We start from the raw sequence: 23153 nt of genomic DNA, 5'->3' as shown, positions 1-23153 counted from the left end.
CCACCAACGGCAAATATACTCGATTCTTGGAGAATGCGGCCACGCATTATTATTTAATTATTGTCCAATATCTGAAACAATTTAAAGCACCCGTGATGCAAAGCGTCAACTAACGCCACCCCATGGACAGATAGTAAAATTCAGTGAGAATAGTAAATTCACATTTTAGAAATATAAACAAACACACTTCAAATTATCAGAATATTCGCATTGGTGTCAAAGTATTCGCATTTGTTTCAAAGTATTCGCATTGGTGTCAAAGTATTCGTATTGGTGTCAAAGTACTAGCATTGGTGTCAAAGTATTCGCATTTGTTTCAAAGTATTTGCATTTGTGTCAAAGTATTCGCATTGGTCACAAAGTATTCGCATTTGTTTCAAAGTATTCGCATTGGTGTTAACGTATTCGCATTGGTGTCCAAGTATTCGCATTGGTGTAAAAATATTCGCATTGGTGTAAAAATAATCGCATTGGTGTCAAAGTATTCGCATTCGTTTCAAAGTATTTCTATTAGTGTCAAAGTATTCGCATTTGTTTCAAAGTATTCGCATTGGTGTCAAAATATCCGCATTGGTGTCAAAGTATTCGTATTTGTTTCAAAGTATTTGCATTGGTGTCAACGTATTCGCATTGGTGTCAAAGTATTCGCATTTGTTTCAAAGTACATGTATTCGCATTTGTTTCAAAGTACTCGCATTTGATTCAAAGTATTCGCATTTGTTTTACTTTCAAAGTATTCGCATTGATGTCAAAGTATTCGCATTGGTGTCAAAGTATTCGCATTGGTGTCAAAGTATTCGTATTTTTTTCAAAGTATTCGCATTGGTGTCAAAGTATTCGCATTGGTGTCAAAGTATTCATATTTGTTTCAAAGTATTCGCATTGATGTCAAAGTATTCTCATTGGTGTCAAAGTATCCGCATTGGTGTCAAAGTATTCGTATTTTTTTCAAAGTATTCACATTGGTATCAACGTGTTCGCATTGTTGTCAAAGTATTCGTATTTGTTTCAAAGTATTAGCATTGATGTCAAAGTATTCGTATTTGTTTCAAAGTATTCGCATTGGTGTCAAAGTATTCGCATTGGTGTCAAAGTATCCGTATTGGTGTCAAAGTATTTGTATTTGTTTCAAAGTATTCGCATTTGTTTCAAAGTACTTGCATTTGATTCAAAGTATTCGCATTTGTTTACTTTCAAAGTATTCGTATTTGTTTCAAAGTATTCGTATTTGTTTCAAAGTATCCGCATTTGTTTCAAAGTATTCGCATTGGTGTCAAAGTATTCGCATTTGTTTCAAAGTATTCGCATTGGTCTTAATGTATTCGTATTGGTGTCCAAGTATTCGCATAAGTGTCAAAGTATTCGTATTTGTTTCAAAATATTCGTATTGGTGTAAAAGTATTCGCATTTGTTTCAAAGTATTCGCATTGGTGTCAAAATATTCGCATTTGTTCCAAAGTATTCGTATTTGTTTCAAAGTATTCGCATTGGTGTCAACGTATTCGCCTTGGTGTCAAAGTATTCGCATTTGTTTCAAAGTATTCGCATTTGTTTCAAAGTACTCGCATTTGATTCAAAGTATTCGCATTTGTTTCAAAGTATTCGCATTTGTTTCAAAGTACTCGCATTTGATTCAAAGTATTCGCATTTGGTTTACTTTCAAAGTATTCGTATTTGTTTCAAAGTATTTGCATTTAAAATTTGTTTCAAAGTACTCGCATTTGATTCAAAGTATTCGCATTTGTTTTACTTTCAAAGTATTCGCATTGATGTCAAAGTATTCGCATTGGTGTCAAAGTATTCATATTTGTTTCAAAGTATTCGCATTGGTGTTAAAGTATTCGCATTGGTGTCAAAGTATCCGCATTGGTGTCAAAGTATTTGTATTTGTTTCAAAGTATTCGCATTTGTTTCAAAGTACTCGCATTTGATTCAAAGTATTCGCATTTGTTTACTCTCAAAGTATTCGTATTTGTTTCAAAGTATTCGTATTTGTTTCAAATATTCGCATTGGTGTCAAAGTATTAACATTGGTGTCAAAGTATTCGTATTTGTTTCAAAGTATTCGTATTTGTTTTAAAGTATTCGTATTTGTTTCAAATATTCACATTGATGTCATAGTATTCGCATTGATGTCAAATTATTCGTATTTGTTTCAAAGTATTCGTATTGGTTTCAAAGTAATTAAATATGCCTTCAATGTTACCCTCATATATATTTAATGATGATAACAATTTGAAAACATTTCAATAATTATATTAACATTTCAATAATTATCTCAAATGTTGACTTGTCATGACTTGTATGTTTGTTTATAATATTTATTTATCACAACAAAGTAACTTTGGTTGGATAAAGACTGATTGTCACGTGACCCTCTCATGACAATCAAAATACACATTTCAAATATTTCATACAAAGGTAAAGGAATAATACATCACATAGTAATATATTTATATACCCTTCCAAAAAGACAAAAGTACAAACAAATAGATGTAAGCAATTATAATAACAAATACCGTATATGTTTAATATACATCAATTATAATGGAGCTTCAATAATTGAACATGTCAGTACAGAAAGTGTTGACTGAAAAATAACTATTTCTATTTTGTAAATGTGTAAACGTTTATGTAATATTATTCCACCGACTGACCAGATCCGGGACCAGACTATTTTGACAAAGTCAAATAGTGGTAAAATCAAGTTTTTTGGGTAAGATATGATCGAATATATTTATATATTATTATTAATATGCACACCCAGTTTTGAAGGATGGTGTCCGTTTTAGTCAACTGACAAGTACAATACTCGTACTAATATGTTACTACGTCCGCCATTTCAACCATGTACTGACTATTGTTATAATCCAAATTTAGGAGAGATTGTTGTCCCCCGAGGCGGAGATAGCATATCGTCTGCTTTAAAGAACTTTTTATCATCCCACTGGGTAGGCTGTATACATTTAAGAGGCAGTAGTGTATCGAACAAGGAGCCCTGCAACATAAGGCACTGGGTCACTGATCTCTAACGTAACGATAACACGATAATGTGCACTGTCGTTAACCTCCAATTACCTCCACAATAGTAATCAACTGCGCATGTGCAGTTATACGAGATTGTTCACATAGTAACCGATTTCAGACAGCTGATCTCACGCGGATGTACATTGTAGGGCAATCTAAATACTAAATAAATAAATGACGACGCAAAAGTATATATTATGGTCTATCATAACCAAAGGTTGTAGATATCACCATGTATAATGACCAATACTAGTATATAAATAAACTACACAGTGAGTGAGTTGTACAGGTAGAAACGCAGCATATGCACGTTGCCATGGCGATATTGCCAATTTTAAATATCGATTAAACAATAACCAGACATTGTGGACAAGATTTGAAATTTTTGGCAGATTTGGATAAAAAGTCAATATTATGGTCAATATTTAATTCGTCACAGTCTAAAAAAAAGAGTGACATTTGTATGCACTAGTAGTTACAGCTGTATGGTACATGCATTGTATGTGTCGCGTAGAAGTCACATAGAACACGATACAACGTGATGATACTTTTATTGTTGAAATCGATAACAGGCGACAATATGTGAAATAGGCGATAAGTGGATGGAATCATTCTGGAAACTAAATAGAACAGAACAGAACATGCGCAGTTTTCAGGGCATTGATTTATTTATAACACCGACACATCCACTACCTGCGCATCAGTGCGCATGAGCTCTAACCACAGATATACATAAATAAAAAAACTTCATTTTACATCACAAATAATTCAAAATATTCGTAAATTGTAGTCAATTATGTCTTAAAATATTATATAAATTTAAATAAAAGGTGCAATTTGTATATATTAGTTATTAATTAATTTGGATTTAATTATAATTCTGAAATTCACCTCATAAGTTATTACTCACCAGAGGCTAAATTATGAAACAAGCATGTTGCAATATTGGTTGTTCATTTCAAAGTCAGCTCTTATTAGATTACAATTTTCAACTTTTTAGATTGTCTGTTAATATTTTCTTGGTCGATATTTTGAAATTCTTTATACTATCAAAGTAAAGGTTTGGAGATTAGCGTCACAATATTCTCGTATAATCTATGGTGACCCCCAATAGAAGTAATGACATATATCACGAATAAACGTGAGATTTAAATAAATCTGATCTATGAATATCACGCATAATTATTAAAACTGACTTTATCCTCCATCTCCACCCCAGATGTAGCTGACACATTCACGACCAAGACTGAACTAGCATTGATATGTGTAATCTATTCATAAACCTTTATGATAATTCTGATACCTTTGGCGTTTCTTTGATATTTGGAATGTGAATTCATGCGTGATATGTTGTTTCCTTTGCGTGAAACACATGGTCTCAATAAACAACTTTTATTTTTTTTTTCACATTAGCAATGTAACCATGGCAGTAGTTTTGTTGCTGTATACAAATGTAAAAGCATGGTATACAAAACACCGTTTCTGATATGTATCTTATCTGAAATTATAGTCTAAAATAATAAAACCCTCAATAAAAACACACATGTTACATGCAATCTTATTTAGTTAGGAGAGTGCGAATAGTAAAATATTTTTTGTCTAATAAGACACGAATTATACACTTTCATCAAAAGTAATAAATAATGTTCAAATAATGGTTAAAGATGACCATAAATCCCCCAAAATCTTCCACACACGTTATGAAAATTACATGCAACTATAACAATACAATGAAAAATTCAAAATACAAAGAAATACGAAGAGAAAGGCATATAACGGATTCTAAGCAACATTTAATTTATTGCCCTGAAGCTCATATCCTAGAGTGTTATACACTTTTTTTTAATTTGCCACACCAATTTTTAGAAACTGTATCAAAAACCCATCCATAGACTTAAAGTGAATCTTCCCTAAGTCTATAGCATGACATTGAGCTGGCTGATTCAATAGTAGTGGGTGGAAGGTGTGACAATAATCACCCACCAACTGCTACTGTTCTGTGCTATACGATCAAATACATTCCTAATGCTCTTCTTTAAGATCTTCATTTCGTTTTACAAACATTATCAAATATTACCGCCTTCTTAACTCCTCGAATTTTTTCAACAGCTCCAGAATTTGTAGTCGAAGTCTTGCTTTGGCCTTGGCTTCGTCGATTGCCTAGTGAAGTTGATGAATAGAAAAACAAATAAGTAACGTTTCCAATATACTAGAAAGATTGATTAGATATATATTATACATATATACATAAACACATCCCACTAGCCAAACACGTTTCAATTGTCAATGGTTCGATACAACTCCCCACATGGGAATGCTACATTTATCGACCACGTTTACATCATCGACTACAATGAACGACTTAATCGTGTTTACGCATAATCTTGTATCAGACTGTGTACACATGCCCCAGGTTATATTCTTCCTAATGGAATCTTAATATTTAATGAAAAATAATGATACAAATAGCAAGATTACTATAAGTACTTCAAAACATATCTCTTCGCCTATCGGGCTTATCACCAGTCACAAAAAAGATTCATAACTTATATTTGACTTTACGTCAGAAAACATACCATATTTACTTTTTATCTCAATATAAATACGGGTTGTATTTTTCTTTGTTACATACTTATTGAATGGAATAGATTTTTAAAGAATTGTAGCAATTGAAACTACCCACTTGTGAAAATGCCCGGAATGAAATTAGTACAGACGATTGCATCACGGGTATTCGACCAAAAAATTAGGATCAAATAATGACATTGTTTGTTTAAAAAATGTTAAATAACTGTTGATTTTGACACAAGTCGTCGACTTTTGTTTTCTATTATCCAGTATTAAAAACAATTTGGTGATATGTGTTAAGCTAATCAGCTAACATAATCAATACATTCTGGAGATAGCATCACACTGGTATTAAATGAAAATAACCGCGGATGTTTTGAAGGTTACCCCTCTCTATTAGGCTCACCACTCAATACACTTATATCAGGAATACGTCTTTACAAATGTTATTTATATTTTTAATAATTTTTAAACTGACACCACTTTTTAGTATATTGTTGTAGAAATGATAAAAAAACAGAAGAGCACGTGACAAAGTTAATAAATATGTACGATATTAGTTAAGTGATATAGTGGATATATAGTAAGATAGGTACAGTTACCTCTTCTGTTGTTTCATCTTCTTCTGTAACTTCATCTTCTTCCGGATCAAATTCTGTAATCTCCGGAAGGTCTTCGTCATCCATCGGGAAAGCCAACATGCCATCTAGGTTATTATCGGCGTCATTAACGAGCTCATTAACCTCCTCATTCGCCTCCGCCGCCTCCGCCTCGGCAACTTCACTGTTTTCTTGTTTTGGAATGTCCGCTAATTCGTCGAATTTGTCAATAAATACGTCCCAAAAGTGGCTTGGTCTCTCGGCATTTTGATCCTCAACGTTCACATCCCCCTCAAAATCTCCATCCTGTACACTGTCCGAATAATCTTCGACCGAATCTAGCTTTGTAAGTGCCCTATCATAATCAGCCTCATCCAAGGCTTCGTCATACCTTCGTTGTTGATCGATGAAGGGCACTTCGTCCTCGTACGCCTGCACACGTTTCCCTGCAGCCGCGGCTGCAATGAGTCTGCCAAACATATTGTAACCAGCAAAAGGACCAACCAAATTTGGAATCGGGTCAACAGATGTTTTTTTGGACTTACGTGGATCACGTAAGTCTTCTTCTGGAAACCCTCCCCAGCCGATTCGACGATACTGGCCGCCATCCGGAATCGGACTGTCCGGGAATTCATCCTCCAAAGCACCATATATAGGTGGGGCATATTGTTCATCATACCCATCAGAATACGGGTTTGATTTCTTTACCAGTTGTTGAAGATCATCCCAGTCAAAGTCTTGAAACCCTCTCCCCTCACTAATTCCTTTCTTATTCACCACGTCCTGGTCCAATATTCCCGAAGATTTGGCAAAGGCACGTCTAGGTCTGTCATCCTTGAAACCGCCCCATCTTTTGCGAGTATCGTGCCTATTTAATGGCGAACCTTCGTCCAGCAAGTACTGATCTGCGGGCCCGAATCCTGCAAGAAACCATTACATTGATGTCGTTTCAGAGTCATTAAAAAAAATGATAGTTCTTGTTCCATTGTAATTAAATCCTAATTATAATCATACTCCCCTGGGTTTTTTTGGCATGAATATCATCGAAGATCACACTGTGGGGTCCATCACCCAGTGCATGGTATGATATGTAAACTACCCGCGTTTGTAATTTGGGTTAGTTAGTAAATAGATTGAATCAATATCCCCTAGTGGGTGATTTTGTTTTGCCAACATTTCTCATCACACGGTTGGTTGATAAATATAGTTTACTGTTAAAAGGCGACAGTCGTCGTACCGCGTCCTGTTCGATATGGGACTCATAGCGACGTATACAACGCGTGTAAAATACATTGTTTATTTACATGAAATTCGAACACCGACGATCACCGCGCTTTAAGTTCTATCAATCATAGAATGCATCTCTGAATACATTTTAGTTTATTCCGCAGTTTTCAGCTGCAATATATGAACACATATACCACAGACTTTACATGCAATTTATCTTTCCAATAAATCTAGCAACTAAGTACCTCTGTGATGTCATAATGACTAAAATCATATATGTTGAAGCGGCGGGGTCGTTACCTGCGAACGCGCGCGCCGTCTGCCGCATGCGCAGGTGACGACTCCCTCGCTTTAACTAGTTCGGATAAACAACCAATTTTACTAATGCAGTCATTTAGGAACGAAATGCAAACATCTAAAACACAGTTTGCTATTGACGGATGAGAACAGATGTGATATATATCGACTATCAGTGTCCCTTCAGCCATTATAATAGATATTAGGAGAACACCCAATTACGTCATAGTAGCACTCAGTCGCTAAATGGCGCTACATAAAGAGCAATGTATATATTAGCCCACAATGAATCTAGTGACAAAATTGTTTCTAACTTGCCACTGATGATTGCACTAATATTTGTTCAACCATATGTGAGAACTATCACCTGTAGTTATACATATATTGCTATACATTGCAAAACGAGATTTCCAACTGACGATTTTCACTGTATTTCGCTAATGTTGCTTAATTCTGCTATACTTTTACGTTCAAAAGTAAAAGTATAACATATTATTTTGTTTAGACAAAAAATGGTTTAATGTGAATATTTTAAAATACTAATTAGGTAGAAAATTTGAAGATTTACTGAAATTTTGATAGACTATATTCTTTTACAAAAAGTGGGAAATACAGAATAATGTATAATACAAAATACAGTGAATATCAATAGTTACAAATTTTGCTCCACACGAGCATGGCTTTAGAAAGCTAGGAAACTGACAAATGTGTGTTGCATGGTTGCTATATTAACATATTTATGCGTCACGTGACAGGTGTACGTTCTCTCTCACGATTGGGTCACAGTCCCGCTATATAGGGACTGTGATTGGACAGATATTATTGGCACAAGCCAGCACACGTGTTTTCATTATTAAATTGGAGAAATTACATAACGTCTGACTGGTTTTAAAGCAAATAGTAAATAAATAACTTGATTTCCATACTTAGACTTTGGCAGATTATTGATGTATTCTTTAAAGGGGTACAACACATGTTGTGACCGGTTACCATGAACAGAACGGATTTTCAGTTGCAATTGGTGGCAGGTGTAATTGCATATTGACTTGAATATATGGCACGGAAATATTTGCTCGATTACATATGGTGAAAAACAATGTCTTGCACGGTATTTGTTGATGCTAAGAAGTTGTGGTCAATGGAAATTGCTGTTTTTTTATTCAATTTCTCGTGGAGCATTATAGACAGATTCTGACATTCAGTATTGCATGTATGACACTATAACTTGAAATGATCACCTTGCATTAACAATTCCCGTGATGCATCTTACCTGAACGGCGTCGGATCCCGGGTAAATCATTCTCAGTAGTGACGTAGTATTTAAAGAAGTCGTTCATTTTCGTTCGTTTAACTGGCGCTGCTTCATTTTCAAATTCGTCCCTAGGTTGGGAAAGTTCACTGATAAATTCTGCAAGTTTCTCTTTTAAAACTTCTCGATAAACCATGTTATACAACTCTTCAGCAACCAAATTCATGAATTCAGGGTCTTCTAACAAGCCATAGTCGAAAGGTGGGTATTCAGAGTTGTCATATTTGTATTTTTGGCGGCTAAGCAATTCTCCATTTTCCGGCCATTGTTCGTATGCTGGCCTCTCAGAGTCTCGCAGTGTTATCTCAACTGGTTCACCTGTGAAGTAAGTGAAAGATTAAATTATTAAAGGGCGGTAGTCGTCGCGCTGCGCATGTCCGACATTTGTGTTGATGAACATTGATTTTTCCACAATCCAATGCGCTTTTGTAATGAAATCACGAGTATGAGTTTTGACCCATATATCGCGGATGCGCGGCGCGACGGCTACCGTCCTTTAAAGAACATTACATTGCTACTCATTCACCTCATATGCGTTAGAAATGAGATGAAATAAGAGATATCTTAAACGTTTTTAATATGTATCACGGTGACACCAATCATGTTACTTATTCTTGTAATAATCAAATTTTTCACCATTCACAAAATTGACATTTTTTTTTCATTTTTTTCCCAAGACGTCAATCAAGACTGTGGCGGGAAAATAAAGCGTTCAAAAAATTCGTGAAGACACTCAGATCACGTACACCGTGGGGCAGATCCTTATTACCATTGAGCGGGGGCATATAAAGACACGATTCTACTCAGTGATAAAGAAACAGCATGAATCACGTAAAGAGATTATCGTGCACATATTTCTATAGATACAGCCCACGGACAACTTCTGACGTTAGATTGTAGACATTAGACTCACACCGGTAATCTGATCACTAGTATATAAATTGGTTGTAATTCACCAATAAAATATGTCGTGGTGGCGGATATGTGTAGGATGTGGCGTGTACGGTCGGTCGGGTGGTTCGGAACTCGTATATTATTCAAGCGGAAGTGAAGGTTTCTTAACCCACTCTTTATAGCATTGTCCCAGAGATTGCATTGCATTGTCCCAAACCGCAGAACAGCTTTTAAAATTTTATATAAAACATGTTATTTTTTTCAGGTGCTTTGGTCATACATGCTACATGCAGAATAGATCAGTTGAAGCATCCATGAGACATGAGATGCCCCAAATTTTTGCCCTTGCTGTCGAAAATCCAAGATGGCGGCCAAACCATGTGACCATTTATTTTCCCCATAAAGAGTTTTAGCCATGCATGCAAAATATCAAGTTGATCGGTTAAAGCACTTCTGAGAAATAAATACCCAGGACAATGGCATGAAAATAAGGTGACTGGTCTAAATTAGTTGTTTGCTGTCTGAAGGAGTTCAGTAATAAGATGTAAAATGGCAAATTGCAAAATATAAAAGTCTACTTCATGTTTAAAAAAAAATCAAACCAATCACAAATAGCTCCACAAACTTTAATGAGTATTATACATAGAAGCTAAAAAAAAAACAAATTTCAGATAAATGTGTTCAGTGGTTCTGAAGAAGAAGATTTTTCTTTTGCCATTTTCTGGAGAAAAAAACATGACGAAGAAGTCACATGGTCGCAAACATTTTATTCGGAAAATAGATAGCCCATATATCAATAATACTACTACAAAAATATCAGAATGCCGGGAACTCCAGAAAAGGTTCAAAATGACCACTTCCTGTTTCAGAAAAAGGAGAAGAAGAAAACAATAGGATTCAAACGGGTTTGGGCCCAAATCATCAAAAATCGAGCTGAATCACTCACGTAACTAAAGTGAACAAAATGATCAATACAAATGAATGGATGTTTACTATCCAGTTTTAAATTACATACATCAAGTGTGTATAATAGACGACTTGCATGAATCTTGGACATGCAGCAATATCGAACCACGATAAAAAATTTGTGTAGCAATTTATGTTTTTTGCTATTTGAAATAAACGATCCAGTTATTATAGGCAGTGAATATCGGTAAATGGTTCAATACAAGCAAAGTTGGTTGGCATATAATTAGAGTTGTAGTCAGTACAACTATAATGACCCTATTAACCTTACCACGGGAAATAATTCCACTTTACTTCGTGTATTAGGACCATGTCCTAGCTTTAACAGTATAATAGAAAATTACTAGTAAGTAAATAATTAAATCTAAATCAAATCTAAAATGTCAAAATAATAATAATAAAAAAAAACCCCACAATAGTAAGACTTGGCGGAAAAGCAACTGGTAATAGTTGTCTGAGATACAATTGTACAATCGCCCACGTCTTAGGTAGTTCGTTGGTTTCAAGTAATCTCGAAATGGAGTCATCACATGATTAAACGTGATATTTATCTCAATCCAAATATCACTTGCAAATAACGATCTTTCAAACAACGTTGTTTCAGACATTACCCAGGAACATGTCTAGTAACAAATATACATCTTTTGCACATTGAAAATAAACCTATTAAAGATGGAATCTGCGCACTGTTTTTTATCAGTTCTCTTGGTGGGATTGTATGTTATTATGAAGAACACCACTGTGTTGCCTAGTGAGTGATGAACTCACGCCTTACTTTGCCTGCCTTAGGGACAATTTCATTTCAATACAACATATTCTTGCCAAACACTCATGGGCCAGCAATGCCACTTTAAGTGGTGCGAATGTGAGAAAGACCATCTACTGACAAAATAAGCATTCAGAACAAATCTCGGACAATTGTTTCTTTGAGTGGAGCGTGACAGCTTTCCGTCAGTTTTATAAGCTTTGTATCATTAGTTTCTATGGTAACGAGTGTGAAATTGGGAATACATAAGATGTTATGGTGTCATACATAGACATCAATTTGATATTTCCAAGCTTGTACATGTGTTTTTAGTCGCAATTGTACGTTTACTAAGTATGTGAACAATCGATTAAACTGTGTTTGAGAATTACTGCACTCAGTAGTAGTTTATCTTGCAATTATAAAGTCATTATCATATGGATATAATATAAGTATCGAACATCGTACGACCTTGCATTTTAAAAATAAAATAAGAACATTCAGTTCAAAAATTATAATAATTTAAAAAGTGTAAAAAGCTTTATGTTTTTCTGACGTGGTAACCGTTTCTAACCGGCATTGGATGAGGAACCTCAGCTACAATCGTAAACTGAAAATGTGTACACATTATGTATGTGTCTATCAAACCAAATAACATTTCTTTAGAAACTCTACATCTACAGTCTGTGAGGGCGTTAGCGATAGGGTCGGATACAAAAATAGAATAATCTGATAATAATTTGCCAAGTAGATTTACGTCATTACATAGTAACCAATTACGTCTTAAACAATTATGTCATAACGAATCGAAATCCTAATTTATATTTCTAAAAATGGAATTTGCGAACGTAAGAACAGAAACAACATCCGAAGACAATACTTGAAACTACAATATCAGTGAATGTTTACAAAGATGTGTAGAACATGTCAACGTATGATAGTTGTTGTGTTTTGTCGGTATAAAAATAAATTAATAAGCTCCATAATATCCTTAGCGATCTCTTTGTTTTGATATGCGTGTTAAAATTGACGCTACTTGAATCCATCACCACGATAAAACATGTCAGAATTACTCGGTTTGATGTTATAGGAGCGGTTCCACTGGGAATTCACAGATAGAAAATATGGTACATCAATCCGCGTTAGATTATAATTGCCACATCAGTATAACGTCACGGTGTCTTCCAATCAACACTGGCGAAGATGAGACGTGAAACGCTTCATCATAAAAGTTATCTGTTCGGAATTCTGATCGTAATTAACACCACCCTAATAGTCCGGACAACGACATAATTCAATTGTCGCTCTATCGTGAGCGTACTGGTACTATTTTCATAAACACGAGAGAATATTTCCAAGCACTGCCTCATCACAACATTAAATAGCCGTGCTGCAAAATCATGTTACGCCGTGGCTTTAATAATGTGTAGTTTGTATCTTAAAAATAACACATTCCCAATAACATGTTCTTATACAGCAGCGAACATCTGTACACTATACATTTATAACAAACTAAAAACATGAATCGTCTAAACCAGTTTAAATTGTCAAAACCAGTTAAATTGCAAAAATGCTAATTCTTAGGGTATAATTTGCATAGTTGCGCGTGTTTTGCGCATTAATGAATAAGGCACAATGACAAATATTTGTCGAATCATAAACGTATCAATATAATTTCCGATAAATAAACATTGATTTAAAAATAACATATGACAAATTAGCCAATATTATACAATGTTATTTTAATGTGATTTCATAAGATGAATCTCACCCATTATACGCATTTTTTCTGATTGCTGGTTTATTCAAAACGTGCCTAGCGTCAAAACATTTAGCTATAGCACTGTCGACACATGTAGGCGTATATTGCATGTTGGATGCGTATTTTCTAAATCTTATTTTCACTCTAGCATTTGAGACAAATTGTAGTTGAGTACAATGAGATGGGTATTTCATGTTAGGTGTAATCGTCAGAAAAATGAAGTGCTCGTACACGTACACTTTATATTATTCGCCACGAGCGATATCCCATTAAATATACATTTAGCACGTGTTTTCTACTCACCCACCAAGTGTTAATGATGACTAACAGGAAATGACGTCATTGAATGAATTGGCAAATGTCAGTCGAATTACTAAAATCAGATATATAGTTGTCACGATAGATAGATACAGTGGAAATTGCTCTAATTTAGAATTAATTAAACAAAATAAGATGTCTTTATATTCATTGTTTCATTACGACTTAATGATATCGAGTTTCCTTCAACAGTAAATCAAAGTGTGGGGTTCAATAAAACTGCGATGAGCAATATACGATGTCATGTCTTCTTCAGAAAACTCATCTTTCGACATAATTCACCAACGTGTAAACACCACATGACACGCAAGTGAATCATACTATACTGTATCTTCTTCAAACATCTACAGGAATCAAAACCTTCAAGAGCACTTTAGGCATTACTGTTTCTTAAATAGAATATATCTTGCGTTTTCGAAATTACCTACTAACATTTTACTTCGAAAGATAATCCGATTTTTTAAAGGTAGACACGCCTACTTTTTAGTGGTGAATTGATTCTTGCTTTTAGAGATATTTTTTTCTCTCCAAAATGCACATCATCATTCATCCATCCATTCACATAGACGCTTAATTTAAATGTTTGATGTTACCCGCTACGCACTTCGTTGTCTGTACACAAACGTAACCATCTCTCTGTAGGTACTACATGAACAATAGACTTTCCAGCGCGAGGAGGAATCTTCCAAGGACTTCTTTCCACTCGTACAGTAAGCCGCGGGCATATATAGTAATAAGACAGTCTACTTGACTGCGAGAAAAAAGCTTTTTGTGAATAATGTCCTCACTATTAGTTCGGACACGCTGAGATTGGAAATCGCGTCAGAGAAAGCATTCCACTAGGTCCTTTTACCTCATAAAGGAAAGCTCTACACTTTGGTTGTTATTAACATATTAGCTGTTCCTGAGAAAAGATAACTCAATAAACCAGAATTTGTGGCATTTACAAAAAAAAAACTTTAGTAGGCGATGATATTATTGCTACAAAGATTTGTATGGAGAATTCAATTAGCTTTTTATCAAGATATAGAAGGCGTGGAATATGGTACGATCTTAAAGATTATATTCAACGAGTCTGTCTTTGACGTTTTAATCACACTATATGAAGAATGAAATGATTTCATGGTCGCTACCATTATTAATTCATGCCTTTTAACCTTCCATATGAGGTATATATATATATATATAACTTATTCGCTATTACAAGCATGTGTTTTTAATTGCCGTAATTGATATTCTTACTATGACAATATAACGAAATACAGCAACGTAAGTTGTACAGATGCGTGTGAGCAAATACGACAATCATGTTGATGATCAGGGAAGGCCTAACAGTGAAATGCCCAATGTAGAACGTACTAACGAAACACCTTAGCATCGTGTTATCTTAGCCACTAGGGGGGTGTTGACGCGTAGAAAGCAGATTGACCAATGCTTAGCGTTCGTGGAAGTCAAAATCTCGGATTTACAGATTTCGATTTTCATCGGCATTGTATAATTGTTCTATATATTGGCAAACATTAAAAAATTATTCTATATATGAGCGAACATCAGAAAAAATCAAAATAAAATGACGGTGCTTAACTGACCAATAGAAATGGTATAAATCGATCGTATAATTAATAATTAACAGCAAATTAAAATTACGTAAGTTTATAGCTGCCAAATGATTGAGAAACTCTCTAACGGTAACGCAAGCATGTTTGACAAGAGCGACGCAGCGGAAGACAAAACCTAGACTAAGTGCTTCTCTCTGTAAATATGTTTTTATAAAGTGGGGGTAATGACAAATTCATCGAAAGGCTGACCTATGAATGTTAATGAAAACGTAGTGTAACGTTAGGGATTTAGTCTCTGGGAATCGTAATAATGCTCCCAAACGGCATAATGTCAGTTTGTCGAACCTTCTTCGAACTCGACCAATTATATCGGATAATGTGGAACGTATTGCATACATATTTTGGTTTATAATTATTAATCAACTTTTAAAAAGATGCGCACAATCAGTCGAATAGCCGACAATTGAAATATTGTGTAATTGTGTCAAAATGACAATCAATAAAGAAATATCCCGACATCCATTTTTATGAATGATCGTTTTTAAATTTCACCAGTTAGCATAATATCGAATAAAAATGTATTTGTCATGATTCGTTTTACCAAAATATTTTTTAGATAAAAAAAATCAAGCCAATTTCATGAATCACCCCAAACTTTTTGTATATATATATAATATGAAACGTATTACTGTAGAGCACGTTGAAATAGCTGCATGCAATTTAAGCGGATTTGACTCGTGGCATGAATTAACATAATCTTAATTTTGCTCAAATGTTCACTATCTCCCTGCGAGAATATACTTTCTTTTAAATTAGCTGCATCTTGAATTAGCAAAATTACAGATTAGCTAAAATAGCTAAAATAACATGCTAGCTAAAAAGACATGTTCTACTAATAAATGTCATGCTTATTTTAGCACGTGTGAATGAAAAGCTGCAATTCATCATAAAGTAAACAATTACGATCATCGTATATATTTGCACGTAAAGTTAATTTAGTTTTTCAATTGGCTTACTAAGACGGAAATTCGTTAAACACTTACCATACTCGTCGTTGAGCTGCTGTAATAAGCCTTCTTTCTCAAGATCATAGTTGTCAAGGGGGAATGGCATCGCGTATGTGTGAGCAAACAGCACGGCTGCCACCATACTCATCCAAACCACCAAACGTAAGTTATCCGCCATTGTGATCTCCTGCAAAAGGAATAAACACACCTGTAATGAGACTCATAACTTATATCGCCAAACTCCACTTCGTCAACGTATACGTAGGAGTATGCAAATCATTTAGCAAGTATCCATTGTCTCATTCGTTGCTAGGAAGTGACGCATATGCCGACTGACGCACGATATGTATCATGAATGGGAAGACTTGTTGAGCCGAACCGGATGAAGATATTTGTTTTTGCGTTTATGGAAATAAACCAGATAAATGCGGGAGGAGCAAGACGGTCGACTGACTATTATAATATATCTCGGATTTATTTCTCTTTTGTCACAGCTAATTTCAATTCTAATTGTCTGGCTGGGATGATATTTACGGAAATAATGCAATGATATGCAAATGACATGCAAATTGAGTATCGTCAACACCATCATTATTTAAATGTTTGACATCACTGTGTGAAGTGGTTTCATCGTGACGTCTTCATAGAGAGATTATGGTCTCATAATGCCTTACTGAGTATAATTTTAGTCCATTCATTTTATTTTTACATTTGTTCTAAAATAAGGTTGATGCATGCGCAAACTAGTATCACGTTTTTGTCGTATTGAAATACACATGATGAAATAAAGGGATATGAGCAGTCAGCTCTGAGAACATTACTTGTATGTCAACACGTTTCTTAAAAGTTGAGTATTTGCCGAAGACACTAGTGTATGATATATATTATCTAAATTTAACCGTGAAGCCTAATTATCATTATATTGAGCAAAATTAAAATGATTACGTAATTAAAACTAGTCCCCAGTGCCAATTTAGTACAGGTAGTTATCATCATTTCCCAAGGACAGAAAGATACAACTTAACTCGAGAAAATACCACATAATACTGTTAAATGACTGAAACTTCGTCGATTAGCAATGAATATAGGCTTGCTCTATTGATTTTGCTCTCCATGTCCATATGCGGTCAATCCCTCGACGAATAAAGATAAATTTGACTGAATTATCGGCCGCAGAGGGATGCAGTCAGCATCGCCGCGATATGCTTGTAGATCTGTAATTTAATGAACTCCTAAGATGAGATGCAGTTATCGACAGAATTATTTCTGTTCTATCTGAGTCTGTGAAAACCGCGTTTGTAATACAACTCAGGTGAGCGAGCTGGGCAGGAGTTTGTTGTATCTGGTCGATCGCTATATTGTGATCAGGATGTCTGTTCAAGGTATCCACCTAAAGCAAAATGTTATATAAGACTAATTTCAAGATGAACGAACTCCACAAGTGTTGACGTATACATTTCTGTTTATTCGTCCTCTGTGTATTGTGCATTTTCTTTTAGACGTTATGATTTCAACTTGAACTTCCACAATTCCAGATAAGTTTATATAAACAGATGTTTTATTAGAAAACGCATTTACAAAAAAAGGCGTGCATGACAACATTACCAGGTAATTATACTGACTCATTGACACGCTAAACGGATTTGTTGACTTTATGGGGAGACAAATAAGTAGTATTATTACTAACCATTAACTTGATACTATACATAAAATGAAGCAAACATCCGGGAGATTGAGGTACGTAACACGGTTGTTATGACGACGGCTACATATATGTATCTAGGAAAGACACGTTTTAATGAGCATCATCGGCAATCATGTCATACGAGTACATACACGAAGATCATCCGTGTCGTATACCGGTCGAGGCTTCTTCAGAAGACGTTTTATGTTCACAACCGGGAGTCGTGCGCACACCATTACCAAATAACCCTCGCGCACAATAATGTAACTCCATACTTATGCCGTACATTGTCGTTTCTTGCACGCACAAAACACGAGCAGTGAATCTAAAATAGTGTGACTTGGTAGGAAGAAACTGTGTCCCGAATAAACATCGAGGGCCAAGGTTAATGCTTGTCAATGTCAGGGGGTCAACTGACATCATGTCAATGTCACATGGTCAACTGACATGTTAATAGTCAGGGCTATCAGAAAAAAATACAAACGTTTGCATTAAACGAATGTAAAGAAAACAGACCAACCTAAAAAGTGTGAGATATATTACTCGAATAAACCCCATCGGAAATATTGAATATATAATTTACAAGAATAATAGTATCATTCATTATCTATTACATATTGCAATAGGGTAGGAAAAAAGGATTATATTTAAGTTGGAACCGCGATACCTAGGGCGAAGTTAATTAATAGGATCACTGTGTAATGTATTCATTGGAATGCCATTACTGACGGAAACAAATCAGATCATCTATCCATTCACTATATCTACAATGTACATCCCCTGATAGCGTCCGGAAAGCTCAGTTTGCTTCCAGCATGGGTCTGATCTGCCGATGATTTGGTCTTTACGGTTGTACGAGCTCAGGAGCAGCTCATGCTACCAAAGGTATAATGATGTACAATTGTGCTTTAGTGGAAAAAATACATTTCTTTGACATCAAGTTGCACGTATCAGTATATATATATATATATATATATATATATATATATATATATATATATATATATATATATATATATATATATATATCTATTTTCTTATTATCACAATTGCTTTGCATGTTTTTTGTTTAAACACAGACTTTTTAAATAATTCAGAACAACAAAAGGAACATAAACCTTTCATCTGCATTTTTCAAAACTGTTAATTGCAATCAATTGAGAACACAAATTTATGTTTGCCGAAATGTTAGATTTGTGCGTAAGTGCGTAACAACATGAGCGAATCTTGAAGAACTTTTAAAGAACTCGTAAATTGGAGTGTTGGATACTTAAACGATGTTAGTAATTCTGTGGCCATGTTCTTCTAATTTGTCAATCGATTTCCTAGATACGGTAAGTGCAATAACCATTAACACAGTGTTAAGGTGGGTGAACAAAGATATACTGCAACTACACCAGCTGTCATTAAACATTAAGCTTTGAAAACAGACCTTTAACCGGATTACAATCCTATCTATTGCGCAAAACCTATACTTTGGTCTTTAAGAACATCGCAGTTTGACTTACGTAACATTATGTAAATATTATCAGTAAATAGGAACGCAACGCCGAATCGAGCCAATTGAACGAGGTGATGTTCCTGGGGTAGCTGTGTTTTGAAACGTCGAAAATTCATACATGGCACCAATGTATAAAAATGTCAAAACACCTCTTTGTGTCATTATTACGTGTATGATTCTACAAAATATTAACTTAGCTCAAAAACGGCAGATGCATTTTATTAAATATTTGCTTTGGTGACGTGATTTTATGTTCAGTTGAACGGCCTTTAAATCATTAAATGTATGTCTCGCTGCTGTAGAGTCTGGCTGGAGGCTCTTGAGTAAACATGGAATCAGCACGTAGTCGATTCATGGAACACTTTAAGATTGAGACGCTTTTTATAAAACGCACGTTTTAAATGGACTTTAAAGCAATGAAACATTTTTTATCTGGCAACACATCTTGGACACGAATGATTACCGAGATCTCGCTGAGAGAGAGTCACGAAACTTGCTTTTGTCTCTCTAATAGTGTCTAACCGCATCCATTTTCTCAGTGGTCTATTTAGCATTGGTATTTAGAAACAATGACACTGGCAGAGAAAGGAACACTGTTTAGGAGGGCCACATACGACTCTCACTCTCGAAGAAATCACGCGGATTACTGAATTTGCAAAATGTTCAGAAGAGTTCTTTCTCTGGGTAAACAATGAAATACTTTTCATCCAACCAACACACTTGTAGTAATCATTTATGTCACGAAACTTACAATCAAAAGAAACGTTTTGATATACTTCATTAATTGTACAAATAACATACACTGATTACGAGAGAAATAAAAAAAAAATCATTGATATATCACATAAATGCATAATCCATTGAAACCTAGCATATGCATTAATGTATATACAGGTGTAGTTCAATGTAGAATTACTAAAACTGAACCAGAGTGGTCCGCAGTCGTGAATATAAAGTGTTGTCGCGATTTTTGACCCATAGATTACCAGCGGTGACTTACTGACACTTTGATTGATTCCGTAACAGTCTCCAAAGACTATTCAGTTTTAAAGTGCTTTCTGACGCCGTATACAACGAGTCATCATGTTAACCGACGCTTTTCACTGGCGTACCTCTTCTGGACTACTTTTAAATTTAATGCTGGCGTATATACCTTACCCACATATCAAAAAATCTGTTACTAAAATAACCGGAAGTTTGATTGACTGTATTTGAACGTATAAATAGGTACATGTTACTAGGAAATTGTGAAGGATATGTTAGTCAGGAAAACGGTTGCTCGAATTTAAATAATATAAACTTCTGGATGGAGGATTTGTAACGAATCAGTAATTGTTACCAACAACATGTTTTTAGTTAATTACACGCCATTGAGCGACATAGACTTTAAACACTTTGAGCACCTCTACCTCTTTTCAAAACTATGGCTTAATGTCCATGTTGTACGATGCAGATAGAACTCAATAGAGATGGCCCCGAAAAGCACCAGAAAACAAATACATATAAATAAAGAAAGAGGTACATTTCAACAACAAATTATCACGTAATGTCCAAAATATACCCAAAAGCACAACTCAAGTATAACATACGAGTGTGATCAAACCACAAACATATGACAAATATATTCAACAGTTAATCGTAATGTCTGTCTGGCACGATGACTCACGTCAATATATTATCGCGTATTTGAGTCTACAACCACAGGAGTATACCGACACAAACTGAATGCGAACGCCACTAGATATTCCAACACCTGGTCGGAAATTGTAACTACGGCACTACAAATAAAGCATTTCTACGATAGGGAATTCCCAAGCATATACCGACCTGTTAATATCTGCATCAAACGCTTATCAGAACAACAATTCCACTCTCTGTAGATAACACCGTAAATTTGCTCCGTGAAACTCCCACAAGACCCCCTTTCTATTGCCGATTCCTAAACATGGATTTCAAAACACATTTCCCATCCACACACCTTTGTAATAAGACTGATCACAGAGCGCGGGGGGGAAATGCACACAGAGGGATCCAGGGACGTGAAGATGAAAGCGACGCAGGTTGTAAAAACTGATTTATATTTGATGGCATCAGCTGTAACCTATCCAAGAAGAATCCATTTAAAGGATGATTAAAGGCCTCTCCTGATCTCATCAGATACACAAATGATATTTTGAAGTAGATAATGCCCAACTGAAGAGGCTTCCCATTGTTCAGTTTTCGTTGAAAGCATGTTAGTATCGTATTTCGAGAACACAATCGCGTGTAGAATTATATAACATTACCGATCGTTAATTGTCGCGGATGATCACCGTTTAGTGTCAGGGTGAAGAAAATCCGTATAATTAAGTTCAGTATTCTCAATTATCCACGTGCGTAGTGAGGTTAGCGCCTGCTTAAAGGGCGGCAGTCGTCGCGCCGCGTCCTATTCGATATAGGACTCATAGTGACGTATACAACGCGTGTAAAACACATTGTTTATTTAAATGAAATTCGAACACGCGCTGCGCGACGACAACCGCGCTTTAAAGTTGGGAGGAACATTTGCCGTGGTCGTGAGTTCGCATCAAATGCTGCGGCCTTATATGCTCGTAAATTGTCTGTAATTTTTATTTCTACAAAACACTAAAACTTTATTAGTTGTTCCGATTTTGTTGACGAGTGGTTCCGATTGCAGATTTCAATCCAAACTGCCGAAATCTTGTTTGGACAACTCGAAAGATTGTCTTGCTCGAGTTTGATGGCAATGTTTTGATTTAATTTAAAAAAAAGAAGTGTGTTTGCAGACGCTGCATTGAAGAAGTGACAAAGAATATGACCTTGTTTCAATATTTAATTTGGGAGTTTGTGCATACTCCGTTTCCTCAATTTCCTCTCAACGAAACGTTGCGGTCGTTGCGCAGCACGCGTTTGAATGTTACAAGCGTTAAATACGTTGTATGCGACTCGCATCGAACGCGACGCACAACGACGACAAAAGAACATCAATGCAATATACATGACCTTGATTTGATATTTAATTCAGGATAATCCGTTTTTTTCCAATTTTTCCGGCAATATAAACACACCACCATATTTAAGCAAGATAATTATTTAGCTTTATACTAAAATTTCACGGTCATCGCGCAGCGCAAGTTTGAATTTTATACGGGTCGTACACGTCGCATGGTACTCACATCGAACGCTACGCGCTATGACGACTGTGGAACGTTAATGCAACATCTATTTGTAGATTAAGGTGATCTCAAACAGATCATAATACACCTTTCAACAATGTTATACTAAAACTGCTCAGTGGAAAAATCATGAAGAAAAATCATGTACGGAATGTATAGGCGAAATAGGTCCAAAGAACATTCTCACTAAATACAAGAAATTTGATTATCGAGTTTTTATCACCGCGTGTGCGCATGACCACTCATTGTCCGTCACACTGACATAAGAAAGACGTCACACCAGTGACAAAGCAATGCTTACTAAATAGCGTCTCTTTAATTATCGAGTTGTGATTTCATGTATGGAAGATAATTACGGATATCGTAACAGATATCTTCATTTATTTTGTATATATTTTATGGCAGAATAAACACTTTGCTTTTTCTATAAGATCTAGGTTACGGATCTAAAAAACAATTTCCTGCTGACTGCGGTCGTATTTGCATGTAAATAACTTGGTTATAAAATGTAGAG

The 23153-nt window shown here is 35.3% G+C and overlaps 1 protein-coding gene across 3 annotated transcripts in view; it reads right to left on the bottom strand.

Annotated features, from left to right (window-relative positions):
* Positions 1-3671: 3671 nt before the first annotated feature.
* The window catches only part of LOC100372691 (uncharacterized), a 59660-nt gene continuing 40178 nt past the window's right edge, over positions 3672-23153 (bottom strand). For all 3 annotated transcript variants that reach the window (XM_085504882.1, XM_085504881.1, XM_085504880.1), the window contains exons 2-5: positions 16315-16465; positions 8989-9345; positions 6198-7114; positions 3672-5187 (exon numbers count right to left, since the gene is read on the bottom strand). In XM_085504882.1, the coding sequence (XP_085361008.1) occupies positions 5101-5187; positions 6198-7114; positions 8989-9345; positions 16315-16456 (1503 nt within the window). In that variant the 5' untranslated portion in view covers positions 16457-16465 and the 3' untranslated portion in view covers positions 3672-5100. The remainder of the gene's footprint in view (positions 5188-6197; positions 7115-8988; positions 9346-16314; positions 16466-23153) is intronic.

This window comes from Saccoglossus kowalevskii, chromosome 11 (genome assembly GCF_978046115.1).
Source record: "Saccoglossus kowalevskii chromosome 11, keSacKowa6.1, whole genome shotgun sequence".
Lineage (NCBI taxonomy): Eukaryota > Metazoa > Hemichordata > Enteropneusta > Harrimaniidae > Saccoglossus > Saccoglossus kowalevskii.
This window is presented reverse-complemented; position numbering and strand designations above follow the sequence as displayed.